This window comes from Chanos chanos, chromosome 3 (genome assembly GCF_902362185.1).
Source record: "Chanos chanos chromosome 3, fChaCha1.1, whole genome shotgun sequence".
Lineage (NCBI taxonomy): Eukaryota > Metazoa > Chordata > Actinopteri > Gonorynchiformes > Chanidae > Chanos > Chanos chanos.
Genome location: NC_044497.1, coordinates 43043674 through 43069908, shown reverse-complemented (window position 1 = coordinate 43069908; position 26235 = coordinate 43043674). Strand labels below are relative to the sequence as shown.

The 26235-nt window shown below is 39.5% G+C and overlaps 3 protein-coding genes across 4 annotated transcripts; 2 read left to right on the top strand and 1 right to left on the bottom strand.

Moving 5' to 3' along the window:
- Positions 1–145: 145 nt before the first annotated feature.
- On the top strand, positions 146–11765 carry lhx6a (LIM homeobox 6a). Of its 2 annotated transcripts, XM_030769646.1 has the most exons (9): positions 146–223; positions 959–1030; positions 1501–1683; positions 2826–2947; positions 9653–9873; positions 9989–10089; positions 10610–10705; positions 11109–11283; positions 11686–11765. In XM_030769646.1, exons 1-9 carry the CDS (start codon positions 146–148, stop codon positions 11763–11765), a joined length of 1128 nt encoding a protein of 375 aa, XP_030625506.1. The 2 variants fall into 2 exon arrangements, with proteins under 2 accessions (XP_030625506.1, XP_030625507.1); XM_030769647.1 differs by lacking the exon at positions 959–1030.
- Positions 11766–15614: 3849 nt separating this feature from the next.
- morn5 (MORN repeat containing 5) lies at positions 15615–22254 on the bottom strand. The gene is made up of 5 exons (XM_030770124.1): positions 22208–22254; positions 21618–21765; positions 21081–21192; positions 20685–20816; positions 15615–15661 (listed from the first exon to the last, which is right to left on the bottom strand). Exons 1-5 carry the CDS (start codon positions 22252–22254, stop codon positions 15615–15617), a joined length of 486 nt encoding a protein of 161 aa, XP_030625984.1.
- A 333-nt stretch (positions 22255–22587) lies between these two features.
- Positions 22588–25988, top strand: ndufa8 (NADH:ubiquinone oxidoreductase subunit A8). The gene is made up of 4 exons (XM_030768620.1): positions 22588–22723; positions 23425–23588; positions 25234–25399; positions 25658–25988. The coding sequence occupies exons 1-4, from the start codon at positions 22673–22675 to the stop codon at positions 25793–25795; spliced, it is 519 nt and encodes a 172-aa protein (XP_030624480.1). The 5' UTR covers positions 22588–22672; the 3' UTR covers positions 25796–25988.
- Positions 25989–26235: the final 247 nt, after the last annotated feature.

Below are 26235 nucleotides of genomic sequence, written 5' to 3'. Positions count from 1 at the left end.
AAAATCGTGTTCTGCTGCACCAAGAAGATTTAACGCCACGACGGATAACGTACACACGCATCGTCCTGTAAAAACTTCACGTATTATACGAGGATACACTGAGAGTTTTAACTCTTTTGCAGGCCGTTTTCTTCCAGGCCTTTTCATGTATTGGAAAAATGAAGTTCTGGCCCCTCTCTCAGAGGGAAATAAGTTTTTATCCGAAGGAATTCCCTCGAAACAGGTAAGCACTTCGTTAAAGACGCTGGAGCTGTTTTGGTTACATTTCTGATTTTGTCCCGATAGTACGACATAAGCATCACCATTCATAAAACTTTGTTTTCTTCTTGCAGTCATGCATGTTTGTGTCTCGCTGCCAACTCCTTTCTTATTGTTTTCAGTCTGTTGTCTGAGCTGCTCGAAGCTTCTAACATTTTCACCTTAAAGTGATGTCATAAGAATCATTCTCGTTGTGTACAAAGATCAGCTGCGCGCCACGCAAAAACGTCTCTATTATGAATAGTGTGATTTGCAGTCCATCCTCTTTACATGCCAAGTCGTCAGAGAAAAAATTAGATTTTAATTACTGCCATTAAAAATCAAATTTGCAATTCTTTGGGTGGCCCGTTGCTTTTTCTGATTGACAGTTGAAATTGACACTCTGGGCACCTCTTATCGTGAGCATTTCAAGCTATTTGTAATTGCAGGTAGTTTATTTTTTCAGCTCCCTGGATTGCGTGGAAATACGATTACTCAAAGAGGCACGGGTTAAGTGTTAGGAGAAAAAAATCAATCCAAATTGAAATCGCTTCATTAAAAGAGAGGCTTTTGTTGCGATGTTCTGAATACACCGTTAAAAATCGGTTTTCATTGTTTCGAGCGCTTATATATCTGCAAGTGAGATGTCTGAAAGGGATGTTATGCTTGAGATGGGGTGCCGTGGGTTGACGTCGCCTTGCCGTTGAATTCTGTCTTGTAGGTAATTTCTACAGATACACAGAGTACACCGGGAGCATCGCGCTGTGTGGACGCCCAACACGGACAAGCAATGGTAAGTATTAATCAGGAGAATACAGATATTGGATAGAACTTTCTTTTTACATTTACTTAAATGTGTATAATGAGCTATGCAGCTTGAATTCTTTCACCGTTACTGAGTTCTTATTTAGGGTCTTCTGGGATAGCATTGGGCTTGTCATGAACAGTTGTTACTGTTGTCAAATATTTATTGTAGTTGTCTGGACTAAAACAGAAATGCCTTCATGGCTTTCCTGCAGACTTTTCCTGAATACAGCACTGTGTGGAGGCGTGCACTGCGATATCAATTGTAGGCCTTTCAGAAGTAAAGCGTAACATAACTAAATCTTTATCTTGCACTTAATTGATTGACCTTCTTGTACATACCCTCGTACACTGCACTTAGAATCCCTTTGCAACTTAAGAGTAACTTGAGTTCATGTAAGCTTATTGGTCATTGTACAGTTAGCTATTGCTTCAAATATTTTGTTACTATCTACGCAGTCTCACTCAGACGGAGAGTCTCACAGATCAAATATGGAGAAAGAGGACACACGTTCTTCGCCAAGTCCCCCATCAACACCATCCATATGCTCTCCCACGTCGACTGCCTCCTCCGTACCGTCTACAGGAAAGAACGTATGCGCAAGTTGCGGGTTAGAGATTCTGGATAGGTATCTTCTCAAGGTGAGCGAGTGCGTGGGTGCTGATGTGTCTTAAGCGGGACATAAGTAGTCTAAGATTTTAAACTAATCTGTCGAGCATAACGACACTTTAACAAATCAACACATACCCGTGTATGCGTCTCTCTTGCGGATACACTCTGTCATCTTATTATTAAGAATACATCCCTTTATTTTAGCGCATTCTCCCACCAATAAGTCTATAGGAGAAAATAATTTTTTTATTTATTTATTTCATTTTACCACTATTTAACGTTGTTGATGTAAGAAAGAATGTAGCCAATTGTGAGATAGTCATAACAACACGCATCCTTTTGAATGTCGGTGTCGGTGTTTATGCAGTCCAACACCTCTTTACTCGCGTGCGCTCGCGTGCTCCTAAGTTAAACAACCGGGCGTGTTTTACAGGAAGTGTGTTACTCAACAACTGATCATTCGTTCGCTATCCGTCTAGCTTTGTTTTTGTCTGCACGGAAACTAATAGAAGGGAATGTAAAGTCTCTCTTTGATTTGGCATTTTAGATGGGATTGTTGCCGTTCTACGGTCATCTGCATGTTTGTTTTCTGCAAAAAGTACGGTTTATTGCTAAAATTATCAAAGTTACTCCGCATGAAAAATACAATTTTCCATTTGTAGGTTTCTACGCGTTCGTTTTTCAAATTTAAAACTCTAATTTAAAACACAAATTTAAATTATAGTTCAGCACTACGGCAGCACTATTACCGTATTAGTTTTTAAAACAAACGACAACACGTGAACAAGTGGAAATTAAATATGGGGTTCTGAATAACGGCTATTCATCCTTGCTGGAACAAAGCCCAATTTCAAAACTGAATTTTGCTGACGTGTAATGCATCCAGACTGTTAAAGTTCTTAGTTACAAAAGATATGTTTCGCAAGTACAGGAAGTGTATTCCCCCTGTTTCACTGATTATATTTTACCAGAACTATTTTCTTTGCTCTGTTTACATTTTGCGTGAAAAATTAAAATGGTCAGCCAGTTAATTTACAAATTAATGAGAACCGAAAAAGGCAAACGGAAGCGACAAAATTATTAAGGTTATGTAAATATATGCCATATGTAATTTCATTATTCATAATTGTTGTTGTTGATATTGACCCATTGTCTGCTGTTAATTTTTCAGGTTAATAATCTAATCTGGCACGTGAGGTGTCTGGAGTGCTCTGTCTGCAGAACTTCACTGCGTCAACACAGCAGCTGCTACATCAAAAATAAAGAGATCTTCTGTAAAATGGATTATTTCAGGTAGGGTAAGTTTTTTTCCGCTTTGTGTTCAGATTCTCCAGTAGAATGTAGGATGAAGGACCGCCTAATTTGTTTCATTATTTTCTTACTGTGGTGATAGTTAATGAAGGATTCGATCTCATAACAAACTCAGTTTTTCCCGGATGAATGAGTGAAATGATCATCCGATCGGTCTGTAATAGGCTTTCAAGCAGGCCACAAGAAGAATATAAATTACACTAATTTCTGTGATAACAATGTAGGTCAATAATTTCTGTCCAAACAAAATGGTGTAACGTCTAGTTATCAAATAATTTTGTAAAAGCCAAACAAGTTAAAATGTGTTCTGCGATTGCTCGAATGTAATAGACTATGAGATTTACATACTTGTATTACTGAAATCAGTAATATTTTTAAAAATCGGAATTTAACCTGGTTTAACTACAAAGGTTAAAGAGAGCGAAAGACTGAATGTCAAAGTAGGTTATTGTAAGTATAATCAGAAATCTTAATAATCTCATTGTCCGAAAATTTGATAGGTGTGCGCCTCTATAATTTTACATGAGCAAACTGCAAATTTACGAGTTATTTTCTGCGCCTAGAAAGATGAAGAAAAGAAGCGTAAAAATATATGTTATTGCTTTTGTTCAGTATTCAGCTGTTTTCATTTCAAAGTCTCCGTGGCAGATAAAATATTTTTTAACATTTTAAAATATTTAAAATATATTCGCAATACATATTATAGTTAAATGTTAACCGTTAATCAATCCAATACTATATATTTCTAATAATGCTTTCATACACCACTCAGGGCATTAATTACTAAAGATGATGTTCTGTGATCCTATGTACAATTTACACAAGAATATGTATATTGAATAAAATGAAATACAATTGCTAGTCACGGGATACAGCCAGCACAGAGATTCTGCTCAAACTCTCTTATATTCTACTATTAAAATGCTTTAGCATGCTTTATATGACATTCATATGCTCATAGAAGGTGGTGAGCTCCAGTGACACGGGAGGGCAAAGCTGTGATATCATTGTCAGGATATAAAACTGTGACATGCCATGATTGCAGACCACTCAAAATGGCTTGTGACTAGAAGTACAAAATTGGCCAGTCTTCCCTTTTCATTCACAACCAAAACCAAGGCTTTTTAAGTCGATACAACATTTCAGGAGAAGGTTGTTTTTTGTGTGTGTGTTAGACCGATAATCTGAAGTGAAGCCTCACAAGATACTGTATCAAACCCCAGCTCATCAAAGGGAGACAGTGGCAGCATTGAGACAATGGAATCAGTTCTCAGTCAATGATTTACAGACGTCATTTATCAGCCTGTAATCAAAGCTGCTGTGATTCAGATGTGAATCACAGAGATATTAACAAAATAAAATAAAAAAAGGAGCAAAGAAAACAGAGGTCCTGGCAAATAACACACATTGTTCATCATCTAAAGGCAAATTATAAAGAGGAAGGGAAAAGATAATCTCTTTACTAAGAACTAATTTTTCTTATCTTATGATAACGAATATGTCTGAATAACGGTTGGTTGGAGATCATAAATCCTTTCCATAATGAAAGTGTAGAGAAGATTATGTGAAATACAAGTTATAACCATGAAAATGTGTCTAAAGCATCCAAGTACGACCATCTAGCATTCCGTAGTTAGAACAACAATGAATCGGAAGTACGAAATTACAACAAGCTTCAGTAATTTCAGTATACAGGGTCATTTAGCATTTTGCATTGTGGTTATGTAATGTTTAGCTTAACTGGTAAATATTTTTAAAAAAGCTTTGCTTTGAAATTGCAGAAACTAAAGCAGGCATTTCTTGATTTTCTATAATGAGGGAATGAAAACATGTATCATTGGACTCTGAAATATTTTCTGTAAGACAATATTGCAGATTACAAAAAAAACATTTCACTGACAGTTAAACTAACATAAATGAAAGTTTAGGAGAAAAAATACTATTACCAAATAGTGCTGTTGAAGTGTATGTTGCTGCACAATAGTAGACTGTTGAATTTTCGTTTATTATTTGTAAAGGATGTGTTCTTTATGCTGTATAGTTGGAAACATGGGAATGTAACCTGAGGCAAAATAATGATTGACTGTATAATGCATTCATGTGGACAAGGCAAAAGGGCTGTAATAGTTTCAAGCTTTTGAGGGAACTGAGTGCCTTGTTTTGATGCCTGTTGAAGTGACTCAACAAAAGAGTCGTAGTGGGCTTGAGGCATGAAGACAAGGACCCTTCTTCCCAGCAAGCTCTGTTCTCACAGCAGAGAGAGAGGGAGAGAGAGAGAGAGAGAGAGAGAGAGAGAGAGAGCAAGAGAGAGGCTCAATGTATTTGGAGAGACATAGTTATCTTTTCTGGTGGACTAGCCAGCATTGCTGGTGATTGGGATTTTTGCATTCCCTGGTCCTGATCATAGTCTGTTCGTATGGACAGCAACCTGATACAGAGTAGCTGGGCTGAGGTTTATAATCACCAGCAATTAGAGACCAAAGTGGTACACGGTGGTCAGTATGACTTTTAATGAAATTACCTTGAAGTTAAACCACAAAAAAGGTGATAGATGTGTTTTTAGGCTCTCTTCATGTGTTTGAACTGCAGCAGGCTCAGGTGGCATTGAGTCAGAACGAGAATCCAGGTTTTCTTCAGTTACCGGTACCATTCGGACCTGTTTTCCAGGACAGGCTTTGTCATGATGCGTACCTGCATCGGTTTTAGTTTAAACAGTTGCATTTGTTACCTCTTAATTTGGATCTTGTGAAATTGAACTTGTGTGTGTCCTGCCATGAACTACAAAACTATTGCTTCGCTGCATCAGTATGTTAAATTGCTTAAAATCTCAAAGACCAACAACTGGAAGGAAGCAGACCTTCCTCTCTAGTGCACTGCTAAAATACAGTACAACAAAGCAGCAAGAAAACATGGACATAGTTTCTCTTTGGAAATCAATATCCAGTGCCTACTGATCATGGGCTATTTTACATTCTTTTATTGTTTGGATCGTTGCTTATTCAGCAATAAAACGGAATACATTGTCTTAAAAACTCGGTCTTTAAATTTTTGTTCACAACAGTAGGCATTTATACAGCTCATTTGTCATCATTGTTTAGGCTATCGAGTTTCTTTCAACAGTATGATATTTAGAGGGGTGAATTTGCATTCCACTGATACCTACCATAAATCTTTTCTTTTTTTGGGGGTTTTATGGGGTATGGAGGAGACCTTTTTTTTTCACTGTATATCAGGCAACCCCGAGGTGGATGAGATGTGTAGCCTTTTTATTTTGATATTTCAGGTCTTTTTGACCCAAGGTGGAATGTTGCTATGATACATAAGAATGAGTCGTTGTGGTCACTTTTGTTTGTTTCATGATTCTCAGTGAGCTCCGTTTGTAATTGTAGCTCTGTCTTGAAGGGTCCAAAAAGATTTCCCTTGGCTCTTTGGCAGACATATGGAGAGCTTTCTTATTTGTGTCAGACTGTCATCTCAGCTCAGACTGACAGCTGTTCTAATGGAGTGTAATTGCAGGAAATCAAAGTGGGTTTACTCTGTGTGAGAAAGAAGGGAGAAGGGGTACAGGGTAGAGGGAGTACAGGACAGAGTAGCTGCTGTGCCTACACCATGTCAAACAGAAAAAAAAAAAAGAAAAAAAAAAAGAAACTCAACTCTGAAATCCTGAGTACAGGGCCACACAGGGAGTTACAAAGCACTGCTAATCAGGGATACCCTGGGATGCTAAGCGAGTAACCTGAGTGTGAGGACTGGCAGGGAGGGAAAAGGGAGGAGTGTCATGCCTAGCTTCATCATCAGTCCACTAAACTTAGACAGACAAATGAGTGATGCTCACATGAAAGAAGACCCGATGAGGTACCTTTTCAGAGGCATTTTTAGAACACTCTCTCTGCTATCTTATAAACTACAGCCTGTTTAAACTTTTCATTTTCTTTTAAGACGTTTTTACTTTGCAAATATTTTACTCTGCAAACGGTTTTTTTAAAATTTTTTTTATCATAATTCACATTCACAGTAGAGGATTAAAAAAAAAGGGCTCTGACCTTTTCTGCTGACAAAAAAGAATACAGTAATTTAGAAAATGATGATCTAGAATTGAGTGTCACAACAAGACTGCAGCATGATCAAGGTCAGTGAATTTATCAGTTACAATGACGAGTATATAAAAGAAATACAACGGTACTTTAAATAATCCTAACATAGGGATGTGTATATAAAAATAAGTAATTTCAAATATGTTAATAATTATATAATATGATATAAAACGTGTGATACCACAAATCTGATAATAGAGTATTTATCATGTTACTGTAAAGCTTTGGTCTCTTTTATCAAACTTCCCTCAAATATTAAAAATGTACTTAAATGTATAAAACATGGACCAGTGCCAAACATGTTATTCCACTCATGTAAGAGAAAAGAAAATATTCCATTAGGTGAATTCCATCTGGCAGACAATGTGCTTTCCTGTCTTTCAGAGTGTTAGTCGTAGTCTTTGAAAACATGGTCTATAAAACTCACGATCAAACAAGACTCTCTCAGGACAGATTTACACAAGATTACAGAATTCCCAGAGCATATCAAAATTAATCCGCAAATCATGTTCCTCCTCAAGGTTTTCTTTTCAGCTGAAGGTGAATTGCGCTGGAGTTGGGGAAATGCTTTGTGGCTTGGATTTTCCCCTAGCGAGTTCTGAGCCACAGGACAGATGTAAATCCAGAATAAACATCAGGTTTTGGTGCAGAGGCACAATCAGACATGCTGCACGTTTAACAAAAAAAAAAATCCCCTTTAATTTTTGGGGGTTTTTCAGAGGGTTTGCGGGAGACTGGCTGCCATAAAAGATTACAGCGCTACTCCACAACGTTTCTCTACAAACAATCTGCTGAAATGCATCATTACTCATGCCTTGTATTCTTTGTCTGGAATGATATTGTCAGAATATGATTAGTAAAGTACACAAAAAAAAACTTGGAATGGTTTTACAGGCCTTAATGGGGCTTTTGTACACACACTGTATGTCTGAATGTATTCAACGTGTAAGAATGATGAAAACAGATTTAAGAAAAATCTTCACTGACGCAAATCCCAACATTTTAACGTTGATTAGGAAACGAGGACGATTTTTGCTTTGTTTTATGATAGAATCTGAGAAAGGAGGGCCATTCTGCTTAGTGCATTAACGGTCGTCATATCAGTATAGAAGCAAGCATCTTACTTTCTCAGTCAGAGAGTGCAGTGCTCAGAGTTGTAGCTCTCAGTCTTGCTATGATGTCATTTCAGTGGATAAACCCCCGAGGGCCTCTCTGCATGGGATCCAGCACACAAAGCTAGTGTCGTGTCATCATTCAGAGAATGTTCATGAGAAAGAGAAGGGGGGGGGGGGGCGTGTTTGGGGGGTGCAGTCAAATCAGTCAGCCCCATAAGCCATGTTTCTTGCGGTCAGAGGAGGCAGTGTTCAACACTGTGTTTACACAAGAGCTCCCTATGCCAGAGGTGTGGTTAGGGGGGTATTGGGGAGGGGGGATGAGCTTTTGGACTCATATAAAGGCCAGTGCGGGGCCACGCCTGGCCATCTGCACGCTATTAGTCTCAGCTTGTGCTCCAAGCCGCTCTGGCTGTCTCACCACTGGAACCCTACAACCCCAGCTCAGTCACCTTGACATGGTCTGGCCAGAACAGACCAGAACAAGTCCATACAATAAAACACCTGATTCAGCCTTGGCCTCGACAGGGCATGGTCTTAAAGCATGAAATTAAGTTTACATGTATTAAAATTATTAATTGTTTTTGAATTGACATCCTCTATTAATCTACTGTGTGAAGTGCTGGATGGAGCTGTACGGTTCCAAGAAGAAAACTCTTTCTGGAAAAAAAAAAGAGAGGATTCATTTCAGTGGCGGGGAATGTGATAAATGCATTATAATTGAAACATGATATTGCTTTGCCCTCTTTCAACCCTTGGTTACGTGCATTCATCAACAAAAAAATAAAGTGAGTTAAAGCCCAGATTCTTTTGAGGAGATTAAAAGAGAACAAAATATGACAAACAACGAGCAACTTGACCCTGCTGGTAGATCTGAGTTATCCTATAGGTGATTCCAAACATTAGCAGCATGTTGCATATAGTCTACAACAGTGTGGAAAGCGGCTGACTGTGTAAGAATTGCTGGTTACAACAAGGCTCTATGAGTCCTACAGCCGTTAATGTTACAACCGCTGCAATGACGAGTAGGTCAAAAATATGCCAGTGTCTGGTTTGTTCTGAACACTCTCCGAGCTGTCGGTGAAATTTCTTTCTTTTTTTTTTTTTTAAATTCTTCAAACTGTCAGCACATTGTATATTTCGAGTATGAAGGAGCATATTTTGTAGATGATAATAACAGTGCAGTTAGTCCAAGACCAAATTTTATTGAACCCAGCTCAAATAAGAGGGCTTTTTTTTTTTTTAGCAATGTCACAAATTTACCTGTCAACAAAAGATTTTCAGCGCTAAGATTAGTCTGTAATTTGTTGGTGTCAAAACCTCTGACCTAGATGTTCAATACAGTCTGCTTTTGAGCAGCTAAAAATAGATCCTTGAACATCTTACTGTTTGATTCTGTTAACCTCAGTCACTTAGCGTGAAGGCCATGCCTCAAATGGAGCATTGACGCACGAGCCCCTCTCTTGCTCTCTTTCTCACAGTAGGTTTGGTACAAAGTGTGCCCGCTGTGGACGCCAGATCTATGCCAGCGACTGGGTGCGCCGAGCTAGGGGCAACGCCTACCACCTGGCTTGTTTTGCCTGCTTCTCTTGCAAGCGGCAGCTGTCCACAGGAGAGGAGTTTGGACTGGTAGAAGAGAAGGTGCTATGCAGAATCCATTACGACACTATGGTGGAGAACCTTAAACGGGCCGCAGAGAGCGGTGAGTTAGTCAGGAGTGTTTGATTTTTTCAGCGCTTATAGCGGATGATGAACATATTCACTTGGATACTTTCTAACTTCTCCTCTGTTATCTCCTCTTTTTTTGTTGTTTGTAGGCAGTGGACTGACTCTGGAAGGAGCAGTGCCATCTGAACAGGACAGTCAGCCCAAGCCCGCTAAGAGAGCCAGGACCTCCTTTACTGCAGAGCAGCTCCAGGTTAACTTTTGCAAACTGTTTGGACAATCTGAGCTAACATGGAAGATATTGCCAAAATAGTCAGTAGTGTAGGTTCTTATCAAGTTTGTTTCAAACATTATGACAGGAATGTTCTAAGGACTTTCCAATAATGTGTCAGAAGCACACAATAAATGGAAATATTTTACACATGACGTTTTGTAAATGTTAATTAAAATGCTCTGCAGCTGTATCAAGCTCTAATGTTCTCTGAGTGTTAAGAGGAATTCTCCTTGTAACCTAAGACTAATGTGTTCCTGAAACCTAAAATTGGACAAACTGTTATGCCTTAAACATTCTATTGGAACCTTCCTAATATTTTGAATAGAAAACCTAAAAGAGCTTCTTTGAATATGATCCTAGAACAGCATTTTATCCAGCAACATTTCTTTTGTTTGAGTCACAACTAAAATGGATATTCAAATTTAGAAAATGTAATTCAATCATTTGATACAGAGACCTATAAAAGTGATATTGTTTTTTACTCTTCATTCTGTTAAAGGTGATGCAGGCTCAGTTTGCACAGGATAACAACCCTGATGCCCAAACCCTGCAGAAACTGGCAGACATGACAGGACTGAGCAGACGTGTGATACAGGTAAGAGACTGCAATGCTGTCATTCTCTCTCTCTCTCTCTCTCTCTCTCTCTCTCTCCCTTTCCCCCCTCATTCATTACTCTATTCCACCTTAATTTGCTGAAGCTGTTGTGTTTTTCTGTTTTCAGAGTTACTTTTTCCATTTGTGAAGACCGTGAGGTTTTTTCTTTTCTTTCTGTAAAAAATCTTTTTCCTCTTCCTGTTATTATTTATTTATACTCGAGCTTTATTAACTTTGACATATTTTGCAAGAGATTACCATGGTGAAGTATGACAAAATTCTTGATTATTGGCTTAGTCGAGTTTTTTTTTTTTTTTTTTTTTTAAGTGTCTCTGCCTCAAATTAATGTTTGAATGCTCTGAAAGATGGCTACATGACGGCTGGTGACGTTGCATTTTCATAGGTTTGGTTTCAAAACTGCAGAGCAAGACACAAAAAGCACACCCCGCAGCACAGTGGGCCACCACAAGGTCACCCCCAGGCCCGGATGCCCCCTTCACTGCCCGATGAGCTGCATTACTCCCCCTTTGGCAGCCCAGAGAGAGCACGCATGGTGGCCCTGCATGGCTACATTGAGAGTAAGCGTCATATCAGAGTTATGTTTTCACAGATAAATGAGCCCCAGTGTTAATAGTGTATATTTCTTTATATCGAGGCATGTTTTAATATAGTAAGCTTTATATTTTCAAATCTATGGAAATCTATTTTATGTATTATATTATTTATATATTACGAGTGCGATGATTTGACTGAAATGTAAATAGAACGTATATTTTTTAATGGATATATATTTTTGGTAAAGTTCAAGGAAAGGCAACAGTTTTTTACGTTTCTATATTTATAGCGTACAATTGTTTACAATTTTCAGTTTTCATATAATTACATTGCAGTCATTCCCTCTGCATATCCTGTCAAAGCTGAAAATGTTAGGAGAAGAATTAGAATTACAATGTCTGTATTATTTGTTTTGTGCTCTGTAGGTCACCCATTCTCTGTGTTGACTACACCGAGTCTCCCTCACCAAGCCATGTCACTGCCTCAGCTTCCACTTAGCCGCTAACACCACGGATAAACAGGCATCCAACCCCTCGACACTTACCTACTATTATAAACTTCCGGCTGCGCTGTCCCGAGCCCAGAGGACGAATCTGGTTTAAGGAGCAGTGTGGTGGACAATTATTTGTGCTCTTGACCTCTGAACTGCTGGGGAGACAGACTCGAGACTTTTTTCACCCTCATTTCGGTGGACAGGATTTACCTTCCTGCACCCATTCAGACTTAACTGTGGATGAAGGGAAGGGGCACATCCTGTGAAATGGGGACTTGTTTTCCAAGAAACAGGGAATGAACCCTCATCAGCTTTCACCTGTATCTGAGCACACATCTGCCAGATTACAAGCTCTCTGAAGTGCCCGATCTCTCTCTCTCTCTCTCTCTCTCTTTTTATTTCTCGCTGAGAGCTCAGAAAAAACAAAAACACAACAAAAGAAAAACAACTGACCACAGCAAAAGGGGAATCTAGTTTCCAAGAACAATTCATCTCTGCATGACTTGAAAAGAGTGAAAAAAAAGTCACTGAGCATAGGAAATAGGGACCATAGCACAAGGAGGTAAGACGCCTCATATCTTTCTCATTCCCTTCTATACGAGATGAAGGAAACACACACAAATGCAATCCTTTTCAGCGGAGCTGTTCAGTACACAGAAATATGTTTTTTTCTGAATTGTTTACATAAATTGGCATTGCCTCAAAGCTCCAGAGCCCCGGACATTCCTTCTATCTGTGATCCTTTATATATAAAGAGCATAGTGCCTCGCTCTTTTCTCAGATCATGTCTGGTAGGTGCAGTTCAGAATGTGAATGTTCTTGATTGCCTAGGATGGACTGTGTATACTAAGCACTATAAAAAAAAATGTTGAGGACAGATTTGAATCTCTTGTCACCATCTGCACTTGCTCAGGCATAAAATGCCACAAGGCCTAATTGGTTAATTTCAAATTTGGATCTAAAACATAACCCATAATCCACATCTTTAGTATTCTGTTTTCCTGTCAACAAAATACTTTTTTTTTAAATCAGTAAACAAACATGAAGACAACTGAACATGTATTACTAGATTTAAAAATGAAATAATTTTATTTTTAAAAAAAAATGTTGTTCTAAAAAATATATGGTCAACAAAAATGTGATTTTGTCATAGTTCTGAATTGTCATGACATTTGTGTGATATTTATTATGATTTTAAAGACTGTGATGTTCAATTAAACAGAGCATTGACTTAAAACCTACCTGCCCCATCCTGACTGTGAGACGTGTATGAAGCCCCCTTGATACTCTGATACACTTTGCTGCCTTAAAGATTGCATTAGAAAGCTGGCCTTTTATTGTGCATCTGAAATAGAGTATGTGGTATGCTTTTCAGAGAAGTGCCGACTGAATGTTATGGGTGCATTCATACCACAATGGAACAGAAAGAGCTCACCCAAAATGTGGTGTGGAACAGTGGAACCACAAATATTGTTTTATCCTCAAAAAATCAATTCAAAATATAAAATACAACAAAATGAAAAAAATCCTGTCTGGGTGGATAGCCTAGATGTATACATTGTCTACGGTGATGTTCATGCCTGTTAATGCCTGTTTACAGTGATGTTAATCTGTTCCCATAAAAGAGAGGAATGAGAGAGAGAAAAATATGGATAGAGAGAGATAAAAAGAGAAGCAGAGAGAGAGAGAAAGAGAGAGAGAGAGAGAGAGAGAGAGAGAGAGAGAGAGAGCGCGAGAGAGAGAACAAGAAAGAGCGAGTGAGAGAGATAGAAACAGCAGATGAAAAAATGTAAAAATGTACATGTGGAACATTTTTTTATTTAAGCCGTGCCATTCCTTTCTGTGAGAGCAGCGTCCGCGTCCGTATCTGTGTTTTTTTTTCTGTTTTTACCTGTAAGTGTCTGCCCTGTATGCTCAGTGCTCCCAGAGCATGGGGAAAGTGGTACACACTCAATGGACTGAGGCTGTCAGATGCCTGTGGCAGATCTGTGGCAGAGAGAAAAACCGTTGGAAACTGTAACTTAATGTCAGTTATGGGGAGAGGAATCCGCTCCTGTGTTTTAGAGGGAGTCAAGGCCTCCATGTTCTTGTATTTATTGAGACAGACAATATCCTGTAAGCACTTTTCCCTCTGGTTGTCTGTTTTGTATAATAATAATAATAATAATAATAATAATAATAATAATAATAATAATAAAAACAAGAAAAATATTTCACTGACAGTGTATCATAAATGTTTTTGTGTAATAAATGCATTAAATATACTCCTCAGTCTGACCATTTTTTTTTTGTCTTTTTAAATCTGCTAAAATTCCAAAGATTTTGATGTGACCATAGCACCAGAGCTCATCACACACTCAAGCAGACACAATCAACACAGACAGAGAGACACACACACACACACACACACACCCCTACACATATATAAACTAATCTAAGGATGGACTAATTAAAAACAGGTTTGTTAGAAGGAGCTCCTGTAGACTCACACTGAAGCAACACATGGTTGTATGCTTGGATTTTGCATATTATTGGTATCAATGCTATGTGTATTTATATACATGATGCATTTGAGTGTGCAAATTTTTAGGAATCTGTGTATGTGTGTGTTTGTGTACACGTGTATGTGTGTGTGTGTTTGTGTACACGTGCAAGTGTGTGTACATGTGTGTATGTGTGTGCACACTGAAATCCTGGCAGGAAGCAATCACAGAGCGTTAGCTGAGCTGGCAGACTCTTCACGGGTCAGTGTATGCAGTAATGACTCAAGCACTGATTCCAGCATCGTCACATACAGGAAGTCACTGTCAGACTGCCTCATGGGATTGATCTCCTGTCCAGGGCTCTGTTTCAAAGACACATTGAACTATACTTGCACACACGGGCACACACACACACACACATACACACACATGCACGCACGGCCTTATGAGCAATGTGTTTATCATATAGCCTACACTATGTATCTCAAAATCAAGCAGACCTTGGATGAAACCCTACTCCCCATGGGAGATGTGTATGTCTCCTCATGGGAGTGTGGTATTCAGTGACTGTATTCCAACTGCCAGTCTTTATAGCTGTCATACATGAAGAGCTTTGGCAGTGCTTAAGTCTTAACCTATGATCTAAACTAGCCAAACCACAGAAGCAGTGCTGGGCAGGATGATAGTTTCCTTTTTCCTGAAACAAAACAGCTATGACATTTATAAGTGCTATTTTATGCTATTTAAGTGTATAAGGGGTTTTAAGAATGCACAAATGTATACTGGAAAATCTAATAAATAGTACTAACGTAAAGCATTCTTATTAAACAGTATGTCCTAATCCACCCATTTTAAACAGGCGCAACTACAATGAAGAGTGACACTGAGCAAGGAGATCTTCAGGGGGGAGGGCAAGTCACAGCAACATTTTCTAAACACCGAGTAACTTATGGAATCTGATGCAAAATGCATTTTCATGTGGATAGAATTGCGTAAATAATATGCAACTTGTAACCGCGCCTCGAGTACGTAGTTGCATGTTTTTTATATTTACTTATTTATACAGGAAGTTGACCGTGTTAACTTGTTATCATCTTGGTATTCCACGTGGGCATATTTTTTGTAAGCTAGAATGAATTACGCTCTCTTTATGTTTAAAACATACATATGTGTTGATTTGGCACATTGAAAAACCAAGAACAAAGGAAACTGCAATCTTCAGGTGAATGCTCTTTAATTAACGACAACACCCAAGGCGTCGCATGTCTTTTTATTCGTTACAAATGTCTGATTAAATCGATTCTACTGCTCTTATGAACTAGCCCATGGGAACATGGTCACATATTTTCTGGTGTGCGAGTCCCGTCCACGTTTTGTCTCAGCCCTTTTGACATGTGCGCACTATCCGATCATGTTCCTGAGCATCTGTAAAGACAGAAGAAAGAATAAAACTGTTGTGGTCGTTTTCGATGTAAAGGCCCTCTATGACATTTTACAATGGATAATCTCATAATTATTGCGGGACCAATTCAAACATTTGAGCCAATGACTGAGGAATATAGTGACATTGAGAAATAGGAGAATAACTCAAATTCATTGATGTGCAGAAATAATATAGGCCACCCCATTCCTACTGTTCAAATGTTTAAAAAACCCTATTTACATTTTTACTTCAAGGATTAAGACGATAATTACGCAAATGCGTTCTTGAAACTGCCTACTTCACGCAACAATCACTCCTTTTCTTTAAAGAGATGACTCTGCAAGCAAAAACAGTGGATAATATAGGCTACTGCTTTTTAAATTGTTAAAAACTGAAAAGAGTTGCTAATTGCGGAGCAAGAGGTAGTTTTTTGCTAGTGCTGAATCGTAGCGCGCAGCTGCACACACTTGAGCGCTCACCCCCGTGTACAAGGCGAACTGGGCCCATTGTTGAGAACAGGTATTAAGCTCTCCTCTGATTGTCGGTAATTGCATGCGATGGCCATAAACGGCCTCTCCACTCGCCTCCCGCCACTTCTACCTGGCTCCCGCATGTACCAATTGAGAATTTTCAGCACGCGACCGGTCCATTCTGCGACAGCTGCATTTTAACCATACGCGGGTCTCTCCCTTGTTCTATGGTTCACACCTCCCCTCGCAGGAAGGTCATACTCAAGAAGAACATTTCATCACTATTTTAAACCAATTAATACACTGGTACCAGCGCAGCCAATCGCTGGTGGTAAGGGGCGAACTACAATTACTAACACGTATGGTAATGAGTCCAAATTCACACATTTTCATATTTGCGGTAAATTACCCTCTCGAGGCTGATCATTTCTGTCAGCGTTTACGGTTCTGCTAAATTCATCCGCTAATATTCTATTTCTGAGCACAGGTGGCCATGTGGCTCACAATCAGTCTAAAATAGATGGACTTTGTCGACGTTACAGTTCGCTTAAAGTTAATTTGACACCCAATTTCAATCACGACGGAGCAGTGAAACATGCTAAAGACCAGCGTTGTTAAGCCATGCGCAATGTGTCCGATGGTAAGCAAGAAAATAACCACATTTCAAAGCGTAACAATGACTGCGAGGACATTCTGAGCATCTCTATACAGCTTTCACGAAACAGCAACAAAATTGTAAGTGATTACCAATTTTAACAACATTGTGTGTATATGGTTAGTAAACTCAAATTGAAAGCGGTTTCTCTTATTAGCAATTTTCCCACAGTCTATAAAATACAAAGGAAAAAGAAAATGCTGGTCAGTCACCTAGTCTGCTTCTGCAGGACAAACGACTTTTCCTATTTAAGCTATAATACATATCTGTCTAATAATTCAACATATATCTTTGACAACATAACCCACAGGAGAGAAGGAAACTGTATTGACACCTTGTTCAAATGTGTTTGTCATCTCTAAATACACCCAAAAAAGAAACATGTTTCCTTTCAGACAAGATGATAGTTGTATTAATTGCTTTGAGATAGGGCCGAAGTGTTACTTTCTATCTACCTATACTGTAACACTTTAAGAAACTTTATTTTTAAGACTATACTGGCAAGGGGATCCCAAGGAGCTGGAGTTCAACTAAAGTATATCTATCCAGCCAGGTAAGTGTAAGGAGCTTCAGTAAATGTGGTGTGCTGAGATATTCGGACATAATATCCATCAGTGTGAAGTGATACCATCTCTTTTATAGGCTTCATTTTGACTCAGAGCAGTGTGACAATGGCTCAAGCTTGGCTGTTTTCATTGGCTGGGATGTTTTGAATGTGATCCTTGGCAAGTTACAAAGGAGCAATTATTCCAGAAACAGGAAACTATGACAAACAGGTTGGCACTTAGGAACTTGTAGCTATGGGTGGTGTTACGTCCAGTGAGGGAAAGAAAAGACAGTGATTGGACACAGATTCAACTCAACAGTAAACGGTGCTGTTTAACAAGCTCAAAAGTTATGACTAAATGTATCATTAATAATACCTCAAACTAAAAAAGTAATACTAAAACAGTAAATGCAAGTATCTTACTCTTAGAATAGATGCATTAGTGTTCACTGGTCACCTTTAGTTTAAGTATCACTTCTTTTCTATCCCTAAAATTGTGCTCTGATTTGGGAAAAAACAAATAATCAAACACACAAAAAAGGTTTTTAATGTGAAGCCTGGTCCAGTGTAGAGCTAAAAGCATGCTGATCAATGGCACCTCAACCCTGTGGCTTGCTGCCTTTCACAACATTCTGTGTGAAGTCTCTGAAGAGTTTAATTCATAAAGCTCTCCTGCCTGGACTTATTACACATGCTCTGTATAACGATGGAGGCTTGGCAGGAACCTTTACGTTATAAAGCCTCTCTGCTTTGCCATGTCTCGTGTGAGCTCCTCTCAGACAACTCCGTTAGCATTTGGCCCTACTTCCAAACCTAATAACATCTATGTGGGAACTACTGACAACACTGCGACTGAAATTAAACTGACTTAAGATATAACATTATTATTAATAATATATATTTTTTTACAGTTAAACAAATAAACCATTATCTTTGCTTAGTAACTGAACGCTGGTTGTCTCATTCAAATATTTGCATGTGATAGAATTTTTGGTGATGTTTGAAATGTTTGTGTGTCTATCTTTGATAGCATGGATGGACGTGATTCTGGTGGAGTGATTCTGGTGATAGAGAAAGGAGGGAAAAAAGGTTTCAAACGCTGGTAAGACAGGGTGCAGTCGTGGGAGGAGATGGTGTTCCTTTGGGCTACCTTGTGTGGCACTATAAGGAATGTCGTTTGAAGCTCCTATCCGTCACAGCCCAACCTCTTCTAACCAACCGACTCACTCTGCTCCAGCCAGCAGTGTAGGAGATTCCTTAGGGCTTCCTCCCATCTGCTTTTTTGCTCCAATGTGGCGCCTGCTTGGCCCAGAGCCTGGGCATTTCCTCTAGCCTTCCTGCCCAGCCTCTGCAGCAGCTCCCTGGAAAGAATCCCCCTGTCATCTCTACCTCTTCTCTTCCCTCTGGTCCTCTGCCCCACAGCTGTAGCTGCACTCTTCCTCCCCTTCCCAAAAAACGCCCCCGCTGGGAGTGTAGTTCCTCTTAAGTGGCCAGCCAGTGTCTCTAACCAATGCTCTCCTCCATCCTGGAGGGAAGCCATTGGCAATAAATTCTGTCTTCACACCCATTTTGACAAATGTACCTTCACCTCGGGGTGATAAAAATAAATCCTGAGGATGCAGCGGCTTCTTGGCACAATAGCACAATACTATCAGACGTAATAGCTGTATACATTGAAATCCCAGATGTCTGCTTTACTGCTAACCACGCTCCACTGTGAACTGTTACTGATGTGGATTAGCCATACGAGAGTGTATCTGAAGAATTAATATGACCATACTCTCTCTCTACAGTGAAAATAAGGTTAAAAACAAACTCTCTCTCTCTTTCTCTCTCTGTCTCTCTCTCTCTCACACACACACACACCCCACACATTTAATCTACATTTTCACCTCTACATATCAAAGTTGCATACTTAGATCCACACAGACACAGTGCTGCATGCTTGAAGTGTTTCCTGTGTAAAAACACAGAGGAACAGAGGAAAAAGACAGTACAGAAACAGGATCTATTAAGATCTCATCATTGCTACTAGTCCATTATCACAGCTCTCTGTCTCTTTCTGCATTCTGCAACAGCAGTGTACTGCCTCTAATTAAATTATCATTAACAGAGCTGTTGTGTCTCGCGCAGCACAAGAAAAATCCCTTCATCCACAGTTTTAAGACATCTGTTCAGGATATACATGTCCTCTTCTGTTAGAGTCAGTTCATACATGTGAATAAAATTTGCATGGTCCCTGATGACTTGGAGGTTGGTAATCTGTATCATGTTGCATATAGTTACATGGAAAAGGTTTACTAAACTATAAGTCTAAGACTCCTGGAAAACACAGCCAGCTGCCAGCTGAGCCTCTGGTTGCCATTAATTAGCAATGCAAAAAGACCCATCCAAATACACATGCCTGGATTTGAAACGATATCAAAAATAATGTTGCAAATATTCTTGTATTCTATATAAACAAAGAGAGATCGATACAGTCAGCCAACATGAGTGTGAAAAAACAGTTATAACATAAAACCTAAAGATGTGGTTCAGCAAGGATGTATGGTGAGCATAAAAACTGTGTGGATGCACATGTACAGGTACACACACACACACACACACACACACACACACGTGTACGTGTGTACACATGTGCTTGTGTGCTCAGGCTCGTACAAGCACACATACAAACACACAAGTACAGACACACCCTTTACTGCAGACAAAGCATATTAAATCCACAGCCTTTGATAATCCATGACATTGTCTAGCAGATGCAAAACTTTTGGCACAGGGCACGGGACTCTTATTAGTGAGGCTGACATTAAAAATTCGCATCAAATCATAGACCTACAATGGGCATTCAATAGGAGCAAAATGTGTTTTGCATTTTCCCATGAAAGCAGAGCTCAAATGACTATAGTGGAGGGGCATGATTGCTTAAGAAAAAGAACCAACAGATGAGTAATCTTACAATCGCAACTCACTTCTCAATGTTCAAATCAATGATATTAACCTGCATCTATCCAATCCATTTATACCACTCTAAAGTTCCATGTATTTTTATGTTTTCCAGATGGCTGAGCCAAAGATTTAGCATTTACTCTGAATTTTAATATGAAGATGATTAAATAAATGAGTGGATTGTGTTGCAATTTCATGGAAATAATTTACAGATGTGGAATTTAAATGAAGAGAGAATATGTGCAGCGATAAAGTAGTGCTTCTTATGAGACTTCACACTGACATACTCTCTGTGTTTCAGATCTAGATATTCTACAGAATGAATAATTCCAACAGACTGTTTGTACACCCCTATGCTGAATATGTTTGTAGAATCTATACTATGAGCTTGTCAGTCATCTCACCTGCATTTCTCAGGAACCTGCCTTCATAGTCTTTGATAATCCTGGTTTTAGGATCATAAAAGCCATCACCACAGTCATAGCAACCTTCAGGTGTGACTCGCGGAGGAAACAGGTCAGTCAACTGAGACTCGCCTGTAAAAAGACAGGTAAACAACTTCACTTACCTAAAGGAACAGTTCGTGTAAAACGTGGCTTAACAGATCACTTGTTCTTGGTCTTGTCAAGCAACTGATTAAAATGGAGGAAGAGAACATGTGGATAAGAAGTGATGTAAAACCATGAAAGACATGGGTCCGGGGGGGGGGGGGCGTAAAGGTACAAGAATGAGTGTGAGAGTGGCACAGTGACAAGGATAATAGAGAATTTTTTAAGTTCTCTTCAGTGGAAGACTCACACCTGCAGGCTTTAGTCCATTGCACCTCTCAGTGTAAAAACGCCTGTCAAAGCCATCACAGAAATCCCAGTCTTCCTCCTGATACTCCAACCCATCAGAAAAAGTGTACTTTCCCTATTGATGAAAAACAGTGGATTCATCCACAATGTGGATTTATCAAACATCTCCCCATGTGTCTGCAGTAGTAACAATAACAAAACAACCAGCTTAGTTTTGTTTCAGTTTGAAAATGTCCATTACAAGACAAAACATGTTTCTCTGTATGACTTCCGTATGGATCCTGAACACTGACATATTTACAAAACACAGACTGGCGCATGGGGTGCATTTTCTCAAAGTTTAATCTAGGCCATATTTAGAAATAATCATTTTTATTCCATCATTACTATGAATAACAGACCCACTTGTAGAATGAGGGCTACTGTGCAACATGTGCCATGAAGACAAATGAGGTACCTGTGTGGATTGACACCCCCCCACCCCCCAACCCCCAAGACACACACACACACACACACACACACACACAAATATACACATACTTGTTTTGATATTCCTTTCTCCCAAGTTCCCTCATATTTGCCTCCATTGGGAAAATACAGCACACCTTTCCCATGGAATGAGCCATCCTTCAACTCCCCAACATATCTGGTCCCAGTGGAAAATGTATACTCCCCTGTTCCGTCCATTCTGCGTACAGATCAGAAGACAAGAAAACAACAGAAAAAATGTTGTATGACAATACATCAGGTTCTGAATTCACAGAAAGACCAAGGCTACAATTACGTCTTGATAACAAAATAAATGACCTTCGCAGGTAGCGACACTGCTAGGTCGATGACCACCAGACCATGATTTCATCCAGCTTACTTCTTACTACTATAAACGAGCATCTAACCAGTTACAATTTTACTAGTATAAAGAGTTAGTCATGTTGACAGCGTTCAAATTATTCATTCATCTATTCATTCATTTTCTAAGCTGCTTATCCCAATTAGGGTCGCGGGGAGTGTTCAAATCGATTAGGTCAAAATGGTAATAAAAGGTGAAGAACTCGTTGCAAGCATTGTCAGACAGAAGTGTAATCGCAAGAAGGTTAAAACGATCATAATCATATGTCAGTTTCATCCACCTGCCATACTTGTAGGTTCCATTGTAACTACCACCTGTAAACTCCATAGCTGTTGACCAAACCTGTTGACAAGTAATGGGTCGCGTTTCCATGGAAACATAGTCAGGACTGAGTGATGCTTTAAATAGGTATTTAATGAGTACAACAACTGCAATTTTGGTGAAAGCATGATATTCGTAAAAGAAATGAACAATTACAAGTATGCTTAGTAAGGTCAGAAGTGCTGAAAATACGTATCATTATTATTATTAAAGTTTGGTTGCACCATTATGGCGCTCTGTTCTCTCAGTTTCATGTCGCATTAAAGTGATTTCAAAGTTAAGCGACTCAGTGTTTTGCTCATGCGCAATAGGCTGACCTTCCTATTGCGGCCTCGTCCTCCTGCGAGCGAGGACCTTGAGTTGGTTTGTAGTTGTGACTGTCAGATCAGTCTGTATAAACTGTACCAGTTTTAAAAATCTTGCCATGCCCGGTGTGGTGGAGATCCCGACTTTGGCAGAGCTGAATGTTGAGGAGGTAAGTCTTAAGATAATTTAATGAAAACATCAGGAGACCTGCAAACAGCAAGCTACAGAAAATCAGTACGGTAATTTCACTAAAACTAAGCGTGTGAGTTATTGGTCTGCTAGCATTTAGAATATTTTCCGTTAAGAAATGTAAGTGTAGCATCTTTCACTTCTCTTGCTTTTTGACGAAAATTCTCAATTGCCATGTATGCGGGAACTGTCCGTCTGCTTGTAAATAGTTAGCATAACAAGTTAGCTTCACTGGCTAGGAAAGTTTACTCTGTAACGTTTAGCTAGAGATCACACATTATTTCCAAAATTCGCAAGCTTTGAACTGATGGATATGATCCGCTCATGAAAGTATGTTAGGAGTTCTCTAATGGTTACCATACCGCTGTGCAGTGACATTACGTAAAGGACGACAGTAAGCTAATGTGACAAATCTCTCAATACATTCCTTAGCCAGCTAGCAAAAGCTGCAGCATAGCTGGCGAGCTGACGGTGAACCTAATTCTCCTCCTGTCCCCAAATCACCAGTGTCCTTTGAAACTCATACTAACCACCCGTCGACTGCCCTCACCCATGTTGTGTGAAACTGCCACAGATCTAAACAGTCTAACGTTGTAGTTTGTGTTATCACGGCTTGGATGTTTAAGTAGCATTTGAGGGTTCAAGAATTTCACCTTTCTCCACCTGGTTCTTCACGAACAGGTAAACGTCTCATCTGCTGTACTGAAGGCTGCAGCCCACCACTATGGCTCCCAGTGTGACAAGGCCAACAAAGAGTTCATGCTGTGTCGTTGGGAGGAGAAGGACCCTAGGAAGTGTCTAAACGAAGGGCGGAAAGTCAATGAATGTGCTCTGCAGTTCTTCAGGTACTCAACGTCTACAACTGTTTTACCATGTCTGAATATGTAAATGTTTATCCACAACAACGAAACCATACGAGAGTTGTGATCCTAATTTTGTTTGATAGCAATAGTTTGACTGATTGCACCTCAAAATGTATTTTGAAGCTGTATTTTCATCTTTGATCATTTTTAAGATTCTTGAACATATGTCATAGAGCCATCAAATATTTCATGTAAATATGCACGTCTTTGTTTTAACTCAGGACTGACACCCCTGATTCCACTGTTCAGTTAATCATAAAGCCTGTGATTAGCTCAATTAACTGTGTTAATGATGAGTTAAATCAAAGATGTGCAGGACAGGGGGACCTCAGGACTGGAGTTCAGAATCACTGGTTTAGAACGTAGACAGGTTTTGTATCTGGACAACATAAACGTTACTACCTGGGTAGATTAACAGGTTATACATTAACTGACTGAAGCGTGAGCAAATTGTATCATATGTTCAATGTATATTTATATTTATTTTTTCATTTTTAAATTGTCTGAATGTTTGAAGATAAACTATTCATTTTGACAAGTAGATGCTAAACTATTCATTTTAAACTGGCATATTGGGTCTGCCCTTACCTACGCCTTAGATAAAACCATCTCTTTTTGACATGAGACATTGTGCTGCTTCACGCTCAAACTTCATTGAGTGGAATGAGTAATTATTTGCCAAACCATTTTATTCTAGGGCCAACCACTTCACTCTTAACAATATATTTGTTATAATTTTTATTTTCATGCATTCCTAAAGGACCCCAAATACCCTGCATCTTGTGGCGTAACTGTTATCTGTTTGTTGGGGCTAATTGAGAGTAACATAGAGTCATGTTTAGTATCAAAAGAACTGACATTAGATTTACTATGTTCATGAATTTAGTGTGACCCCTGCCACTGCCCCTTGTTGGAATCAGGGTGAATGAGAGAAAAGCTAAAATGACTATTATGTAATGAAACTGTTGTTTTTCTCTGCTCTTAATATCCTAGTCATGCCACTCATTTTAATGTCATTCCATGGCTATTTGTTGATTCATACAATCATTAACCTATGTTTTCCATTGATTTTAAAATAGCACATGATTTAGCAGCCAGAGTAAAAGCAGTTTGAAAGCTGGTTCAGACCTAATTAAATCCTAATTAAAATCCTAAATAGTTTGGCCTTAACTATAGGTTTCAGCCCCTCTGCCAGTCGGATGTACAAGGGAAGTGGTCTGGCACATTTCAGTCTGAGGCCTGGTAGACGTATTTACTCAGTGTGGCTTTGCTCTAATGACACATCGTGACGCCTCTGCTCTGTGACTGCCGCCTGTCATTAAACAGGGTGCCTGACTTCCCTTTGTTTAAAATCCTCAAATAGCACAACCAAAGTATGAACAAATAAATGATTATGCACACGGAATAAACATTTTAAATGATGATTGAAAGTGTGTATTTTTAATACCAGGCATTTTGTAATGTAGTCCTTATCACGCATTGGTGTTTGAGCCTGCGTGTTCCACCCAGAAATAAAAATAGCCCCTGTAAATATGATGAATGAATTCATTAACCCGGTGCCAGTGGTCGTGCCTCTGAACTGATCCTTGTGAGTGGTGCTGTGCTAATGCAGCGTTATGCTTTACAGGCAGATAAAGGGAAACTGTGCAGAATCCTTCACAGAATACTGGACTTGCCTGGACTACTCTAATCTGGCAGAGCTGCGTCAGTGTCGTAAACAGCAGAAGGCGTTTGATAACTGTGTGCTGGAGAAGTTGGGCTGGGAGAGGCCAGCATTAGGCGACCTTTCTAAGGTGAGAGTTCAGTCCCCTTGCATTCACTGCCTCCCCCCCCCCCCCCATCCCTCACTCAACTGCCCGCTGTGTGAAGATCACACTCACAGTGTATACACTTGCAGTGTGGTACACACAAAGTGGTTGTTTGAAATTTGTGCGAACCAGTCTTTTACTATCTCCACTAGCCTTGACTTGAAACACTTTGACAAGTAGACACTATACTATTTTTAAAGATCCTTTTCTTACTAATTAGGTAATATAAACTCTCTGTTTCAGGTAACTAAGGTGGCTACCACGCGGCCTCTGCCAGAGAACCCTTACCACTCACGACCAAGGCCTGAGCCTAACCCTCCAATCGATGCCAAGCTGGAGCCAGCCAAACACGGCAGCCGCTTGTTCTTCTGGAACTGGTGAAGATCACAAGTTTATGACCATCCTAATCCACTGTAACTGTCTTCAAATCCAGGCCCAAACCTGACCACACCTCACTGAACGGGAGCGGACTCGGTGCACCCCCAAGATTGCAGTGTGTCCGACTCTTGTATGTAGAAATGTATCAAGGGAGTGAAAACCTATTGTGTTGTCGTTATTGAATAAATCAGTTTAATTTAAACTGTTGAGTGTCAGTTTCTTAAAATGTATGCAGTGCGTGTCTGTTTGCAAAGATTGACATGAGCACAAAGTATGGAGGATTAACCAGTGGAAACATCTCATTTCACAGGACAGTTTTTGTTGGCCCAAAAAATTGGCCAGGAAAAGCATTCGTTCATATCGCTTTGTGAAACAAGGTGTTAAAATGCCATTCTAGTTGTTGCGCTAAGCAAGCTAGACTATGCCTGTTGTGTTAATGCAGT

Excerpts from the sequence above, each read along its gene's own strand:
- ndufa8 (XM_030768620.1), top strand. The coding sequence starts at position 22,673 with ATGCCCGGTGTGGTGGAGATCCCGACTTTGGCAGAGCTGAATGTTGAG. Across the intron at positions 22,724-23,424 it reads CAGAGCTGAATGTTGAGGAG|GTAAACGTCTCATCTGCTGT; the intron begins GTAAGTCTTAAG and ends CTTCACGAACAG. Across the intron at positions 25,400-25,657 it reads CATTAGGCGACCTTTCTAAG|GTAACTAAGGTGGCTACCAC; the intron begins GTGAGAGTTCAG and ends TCTCTGTTTCAG.
- lhx6a (XM_030769646.1), top strand. The coding sequence starts at position 146 with ATGTATTGGAAAAATGAAGTTCTGGCCCCTCTCTCAGAGGGAAATAAG. Across the intron at positions 1,684-2,825 it reads TGGATAGGTATCTTCTCAAG|GTTAATAATCTAATCTGGCA; the intron begins GTGAGCGAGTGC and ends TTAATTTTTCAG. Across the intron at positions 9,874-9,988 it reads TAAACGGGCCGCAGAGAGCG|GCAGTGGACTGACTCTGGAA; the intron begins GTGAGTTAGTCA and ends TGTTGTTTGTAG.
- morn5 (XM_030770124.1), bottom strand. The coding sequence starts at position 22,254 with ATGGAGTTTACAGGTGGTAGTTACAATGGAACCTACAAGTATGGCAG. Across the intron at positions 21,766-22,207 it reads GGAACCTACAAGTATGGCAG|AATGGACGGAACAGGGGAGT; the intron begins GTGGATGAAACT and ends ATCTGTACGCAG. Across the intron at positions 15,662-20,684 it reads CAGGTTCCTGAGAAATGCAG|ATGCTCAGGAACATGATCGG; the intron begins GTGAGATGACTG and ends CTGTCTTTACAG.